The sequence below is a fragment of the Rhinolophus sinicus genome, chromosome X, assembly GCF_036562045.2.
Source record: "Rhinolophus sinicus isolate RSC01 chromosome X, ASM3656204v1, whole genome shotgun sequence".
NCBI classification, from domain to species: Eukaryota; Metazoa; Chordata; class Mammalia; order Chiroptera; family Rhinolophidae; genus Rhinolophus; species Rhinolophus sinicus.
In genome coordinates, this window is record NC_133768.1 from 1,372,280 (window position 1) to 1,379,565 (window position 7,286).

The following is a 7,286-nucleotide window of genomic DNA, read 5'->3' on the forward strand; positions in this document are numbered from 1 at the left end:
TTCCATTGAAAGAAAAACTGCTTGAGTTCCAAGTTTCAGTGGTGTTAAGATACTTTCTTATAAGTTAGTACTCTTAAGCAGCCAAAACACACGTTGAATTACCTCAGAATGTCCTAATTCTTTGTTAGCCATGTTTACATTCCTTATTTTTAAATTAAGTTACATGAAATAATAGTAAAATTGAGATAAACAGGAGCTTTGTTACCGAGAGCAAGGAAATTAATATCGAAAATAAACGTGAGACGGTCCAGGCTGTAAATTAAGGTAAAAGGGAACGTCTGCGGACCCAGTTTCCCCATTGTCACGCAGATTTGTCGAGCTGCTGTGATGTTCCCGTTGCAGCACGGAGCTGTCTGTGTTTATGGGCTGTGAGTGGCTTAGCTGGTCCCGCATTCGTGAGTGGGTGTTCTTAGTACAGCCGTCCCTGTATGTGATGGGGTACAATGTCCTGTCCACATGATCCTGGATGCATAATACTGAAGAGGAGTCTTCGTGTAGCGATTTGTCACTTTTGTGTGGCATCTTTGCCTTCCGACGAGGTCGATATTTGTAGTCCGGGTATTTCTCTCGGTGCAAGGCGCGTAGTCTCTGTGCCTCCTCGAAGAATGGCCACTTTTCGGCTTCCGTAAGCATTTTCCACTGGCATCCTAGCTGCTTGCTGATCTCTGAGTTTTGCATTTGGGGATTTTCTAGAGCCACTTTGCGCCTTTGATCGCGAGACCACACCATGAACGCGTTCATGGGTCGCTTGACACGGTCCTGGTTGCCCTGTTTGCTTTTTCCTCTTGTATCACACCGAACATTTGAACGAGGATTGTCCAAAAGTGGGGAAGAAGTTTTCCCAAAGGCCAGGATATTTTGTTGACGTGCGGCTGGACTGTGATCATTGCTGTTTAACTCTCTAACCATAGTAAAAGCATATGATAGATTGCACCGTTATCAAATGTGGAGGTAGCAAAATTCGAAGATGTAAGTGTTCTGAAGTTTTTCTTGCTATGCAAACTTTATTTCTAGCAGAGATTTCCACCTACTGTAACTTTTCTATGAAAATATTTATTTCTCCGCCCCCAACACCTCCCCTCAAACCGCCCCCAGGGCTGTCAGCCAAAAACCCACCGAGCTACCCATTTTCAAGTAAAACTTCTTCATCCATAACAACAAACTGCACATGCACTCTACGTCTAATCTGCCACTTTGAAGGCTCCAAATTCTGAAGGCAGATTTGGAAACGGTCATAAGATATTTTGATGTAATAAAATGGGAGGAAACTTCCCATGCCATTTGCAACATCGGAGTCACAACTAGTCATTGCACATAATACAACCTATGGAAAGTAAAAATAGTCACCGAAATGTAATAAGCATGATCCCAAAATTCCCAAGAAAATAAAGTTGAAATGATGCCTGCATCTCATGTATATAATCCACATAACAAAATATGACTAATGCAATAAATGCTATGATACATTAATATTAGAAACCACACAAAAATTAACTTTATTCAGACGAAAGATGAGTATGAATCCCATAATTTGTATCCTTATCATCTAATACAGTGTTAGAGATCAAAATAAAACAGGAATATATTCTTAACCCAATTTAAAATAGGTATCTTAATAAAGAATCAAATGTTTACATTACACTTACACACAAAGCAGGCTTTGAAAAGCTGGAAATTGTTTACTATGTAAGACAAGAATATACCATTTCAAAATTAAAATGAAGAGGCAAAAAGTGATGCATACTATAACATGGATGAACCTTGAAAACAATCAGCCTGGTGAAAGAAGGCAGACAGAAGAGGCCACATACTGACTGATTTGATTTATCTGAAATACCCAGAAGAGGCAAGTACATAAACAGAGATTAGTGGTGGCCAAGAACTGGATAAGGGGGAGTGGGCATGTAAGGGAAGTAACTACTAAGGGGTACAGTGTTTTCTTTTGGAGTAATGAAATGTTCTGGAATAAATACAGGTGATTGTTCCATAACATTTGACTGTACTTAAGGCTGCTGAATTTTACTTTAAATTTTAAAGTGAATTTCATGTTATGTATATGTAACCATATCAAAAATAAGAGACAAATAAGACTTTACAGATATCTACATTATTATATGAAGTGTGTAGAGGGGAGTCACTTGGGAAGGCAGCCGGTACAATTTAAATTAAAAAAAAATTTGTTTTTGTTTTTGAGCCTCTAGCTCATAGAGCAATGCACAGCACATAGTAAGTTTCTTGAAATAGTTCTCCAATGCTTTAATTAACAAAAGGAGTGAAAATAGCTCCTTTGGAGAAGGAAGAGAACTGGCAATCCACTTTAAAAAAAAGAAAAGGACATGAGTCTTTAAAAAAAGATTTTTCATGAAAATATGGAGGGGTGGGGGAGCAGGGCACATGGTATATCTACCTTTGTAACATCATATCATTAATTTATGGGTTTTTTGAGTATATTTTTAATGTTTCAAATCATTTTTATCTCAAAACCAGATTTTGAATCTGTTTCTAGTCCCAGGTACAATATTTAACAGTTCTTATAATATTGATCCTTTATACCAGAGTCCAAATATGACCCCCTAAACCCCTGGGTAACTGGTACAACATTCCCATTCCCAGAACTGAATAAATAAAATGTTATTTACAACAATATGGATGGACCTATAGAATATTATGCTATGTGAAATAAGTCAGACGGAGAAATACAAGTACCATATGACCTCACATGTGGAATCTATAAAGAACAGAATAAATAAGCCACTAAACATTAAACAGAAATAGTCTCAGAGATATAGAGAAAACACTGATGGTTGCCAGATGAGAGGGGAGTAGGGATGAGGGAGAAGGTGAGGGTATTAGAAAGTACGAATTGGTAGCCACAATATAGCCACAAGAATATGAAAGACATTTGAGGAAATATAATCAATACTGTTATAAAGATTTTATAGAGTGTCAGATGGACACTCGTCTTATTAGTGAGACCACTTCATGGACGGTGTAGATGCCTGACCACTGCAGAGTATACCTGAAGCTGAAGCTGAATAACACTGAATGTCAACTATAATTTAATATATATATAGTCACGGGATATGAAGTACAGCATAGGGAGTAGAGTCAATGGAATTGTAACAGATATTTATTTGTCAGAGGGGTAGTAGATTGGGGGAGGGGTGTAAATGTCTAACTATTACACTGTTTTGTACACCTGAAACTAATTTAAAAAATAAAATTAAATAAAACGTTTACATTTCAACAGTTATTAAATATGTTTTCACCAAACAGGCTCACAAGTAAAGGGAAACAAAATTGTGCCACCCCAAACGCTGCTTTTTGGGGATACTGATTTTAAGCTATTAAGAAATAAAACTCAGAAAGAACATTTGACCCTCCCCCTTTCTTGCTCAAGAAATTCAGACACACAAAAAAACTGCTTTAGCAAGGGAGTTTTGGCTTGCCTTAAGAATATTCACCTTAGCATTTGTCAGGAAATCTCCAAGCCTCTTTAATTAGATACCTCCTATTTCCCACTGTTTCTGGGTTTCCCAGCCTCTTAGCTAGATACCTGCTTTGTCCCATTTTTTCTGAGTTGCCTAGCAGAAATTTTTCTGCCATGTGTGCTCAACTCTTCCTCAACTACCTGTAATTCTCACTACCTGCCCATTCTCACTTCTGAAATCTAATGCCCCATCCTGCTCTTTTCTTCTTTGCCCAAAATGCCCTATATGCTCAATATTGACTCACCATCTTTGGAATTTTCATACTTATGTGAATTCCTCATGCACATGTATTAGAATTTTTGTTTTCTCTTGTTTTTGTTCATTTGATTATTAGCTCAGCTAGAAGAATTTAGAAGGTGGGGAGAGGGAGGGAGGTAAGTGTTTCTTTTTCAGCCCCAACAGAATTTTTTCTTCTTATTCTAAAAATTTTAGTTCCAGTATCATTATTTGCTTTAGCTGACAATATATGTAAAACATTTTCAAACTTAACAGTCATCTGGGTTAATGTAACACTGTGATACTCCAAGGTGAGTCTTAAGATTCTTCATCCTTAGGCCAACAACCCTCAAATATTTTCACCTCTGGATCCAGTTTACTCAAAAGAATTTTGAATGAATCTAAAGAGCTTTCCTTTTGGAAAGATTATATTCATTGAAATTTGCCATGTTGGGAATTAAAATCAAGACAATTTAGTTACTCATTTTAAAATAATAAACTTATACACACAACACTTTTGAATAAAAAGCAAGTATTTTCCACCAAAATTCAGTGACATGACTGACATGGTTTCACATTTCTGGCTATCTCTTTAATGCCTGGTTTAAGAGAAGACTGACGGGTTCTTTTGCATTCATTCTGGAGGCTACACTTCACTGCTTCGTTTGAAGTATTGAAGTAGGAATATTTTTCTGAGTCCCCAAATATGTAAATATTTTTCTGTGAGTCAGCAACTGTTGGATCTCCTAGCAGTTGCTGGGTGTAGGCCGGGATTGTGTCTCATAAAGTCGAAGAATGGACACACGGAGCAGAGAGAGGCAAAAGGTTGTAAAGGAAGATAGTTTATTAGAGGCAGGAGAAGAGGTTGCAGCTCCCGAGCGGGGTGGAATAAACAAAGACAGCCATATCCTAAAACTCCAAGTTTTGAAATCACTCCTTCCGCTCCAGGACATAATGTAACAAGGCCTTGAGATTAATCATAAAATTCCTTTTGGCCTGACAAACTGAGCAGATCTGATAGATAAGACTGGGTTATTTTGCTAATTCCTTTAGGATGGGCAAGCAGAACAAACCTGGTAGAAGAATTTCATTAGAAGGCACCAGTTCCCTTCTTCAAACAACTCCCCTTCCCCAAACAGGCAAGGGAAGGTATAAAATAAGAGCTTTTGCCTTAGTCGCAGGCTACCCCCATTCGGGACCACCTCTGCCCGTGAGCTTTGACTCTTTGCTTTCAATAAAATATCCTCTTTTTAAAACTCTTTGCCTCTCTTGGGTCTGTATTTCCATTCTTCGGTCTCATGAGACACAATCCCAGCCCACACTCAGAAACTGCTGGCAGATCCAACGTCATTTACATCATTTGGGGAATCACAGGAAAAATATTTCTACTTCACTTGGAAATGAGAGGACCATTTTAAAAGCCATTCCAGGTAACTGTGAATTTTTGGGTATACTTAGAGCCATTCCAACTGTCAGATTGGCTAGCAACACATTGGGGAAGAGGAGAGATTTAAAAAACAAACCAAAAAAAGCCTTAGAGCAAGACAACATTTAGAGGTTGGATAAAGAAGAAAATAATAAGGATTTGGAGGAAAGATCAGTTGTGTCAAATGATTTGGAGCTGGTCAGTGACAAAATGTAACGGGAAAGAGAAAAACTAGATCTTTTTAATTTCTCCATGAAGTTCTGAGAAACAGCCAGCACTTTACTGTGTATAGTAGAACACAGTGAATGCCTACTCCTCAAAGGACTGAAAAATGAAACCTTTTTCAGACATAGCAACACATAGTTCTTTATCCTTTTTTTGCACATATAGAATGTATACTTCGGCATTGAAAAAAGTTATGCCTTTGACTCATGGCTACTTTTTTTCTTTTTAACTTTATTGGGGTTACAATTGTTAGTAAAATTACATAGATTTCAGATGTACAATTCTGTATTACAACATCTATGAATCCCATTGAGTGTTCACCACCCAGAGTCGGTTCTACTTCCATCATCATATATTTGATCCCCCTTACCCTCATTTCCCACCCCCCACCCCCCTTATCCTCTGGTAACCACTAAATTATTGTCTGTGTCTATGAGTTCTTGTTTCTCATTTGTTTGCCTTGTTCTTTTGTTGTTTTCGGTTTATATACCACATATCAGTGAAATCATATGGTTCTCTGTTTTTTCTGACTTATTTCGCTTAGCATTATACTCTCAAGATCCATCCATGTAGTTGCAAATGGTACTATTTCATCTTTTCTTAATACCAAACAGTATTCCATTGTGTATATATACCACAATTTCTTCATCCATTCATCTATTGAAGGATATTTTGGTTGTTTCCATGTCTTGGCCACCATAAACAAAGCTGCAATGAACATTGGAGCACACGTGTTGTTATGGATAAATGTTTTCAGATTTTTTGGGTAGATGCCCAGGAGAGGGATTGCTGGGTCATATGGTAATTCTATTCATAATTTTTTGAGGAACCTCCACACTGCCTTCTGTAGTAGCTGCACCAGTCTGTATTCCCACCAACAGTGTATGAGGGTTCCTTTTTCTCCACAGCCTCTCCAACACTTGTTACTATTTGTCTTGTTGGTGATAGTCATTCTGATTGGGGTGAGGTGATATCTCATAGTGGTTTTTATTTTCATTTCTCTGATGATTAGTGATGTTGAGCATTTTTTCATACGTCTATTTGCCATTTGTATGTCTTCTTTGGAGATGTGTCTCTTCAGGTCCGCTCCACGTTTTCCAATTGGGTTGTTTGTTTTTTTGTTGTTGAGTTTCATGAGTTCCTTGTATATTTTGAATATTAGCCCCATATCGGAGGCATTGTTTGCAAAAATCGTCTCCCATTCAGTTGGTTGCTTCTTTATTTTGTCGATAGTTTCTTTTACTGTCCAGAAGCTTTTAAGTTGCATATAGTCCCATTCATTTATTTTAGCTTTTATTTCCCTTTTCTTTGGAGTCAAATTCATAAAATGCTCTCTGAACCCAAGGTCCATAAGTTAAGTACCTATGTTTTCTTCTATGCAGTTTATTGTGTCAGGACTTATACTTAAGTCTTTGATCCATTTTGAATTAATTTTGGTACATGGTGACAAATAGCAGTCCAGTTTCATTCTTTTGCATGTGGCTATCCGATTCTCCCAGCACCATTTATTGAAGAGGCTATCTTTCCTCCATTGTATGTTTTAAGCTTCTTTGTCAAAAATTATCTGTCCATATTTATGTGGTTTTATTTCTGGGTTCTCAATTCTATTCCATTGGTCTATGTGTCTGTTTTTCTGCCAATACCATGCTGTTTTGATTATTGTAGCCCTGTAGTACAAGCCAAAGTCAGGAAGTGTGATACCTCCATTATTGTTCTTTTTTCTTAAGATTGCTTTGACTATTCGGGGTCTTTTGTGGTTCCAAACAAAGCTGATGATTTTTTGTTCTATTCTTGAGAAAAATGCCATTGGGATTTTGATGGGGATTGCATTGAATCTGTATATTGCTTTGGGTAATATTGCCATTTTAACTACGTTGATTCTTCTAATCCATGAGCACAGAATGTCTTTCCATTTCTTTGTGTCTTCT

At 37.4% G+C, this 7,286-nt stretch overlaps 1 protein-coding gene across 1 annotated transcript; it reads right to left on the bottom strand.

The window, feature by feature from the left end:
* Positions 1-219: 219 nt before the first annotated feature.
* On the bottom strand, positions 220-909 carry SRY (sex determining region Y). The gene has a single exon (XM_074324067.1). The coding sequence runs from the start codon at positions 907-909 to the stop codon at positions 220-222; it is 690 nt and encodes a 229-aa protein (XP_074180168.1).
* Positions 910-7,286: the final 6,377 nt, after the last annotated feature.

Coding starts and splice junctions, on each gene's coding strand:
- SRY (XM_074324067.1), bottom strand. CDS start 909: ATGGTTAGAGAGTTAAACAGCAATGATCACAGTCCAGCCGCACGTCAA.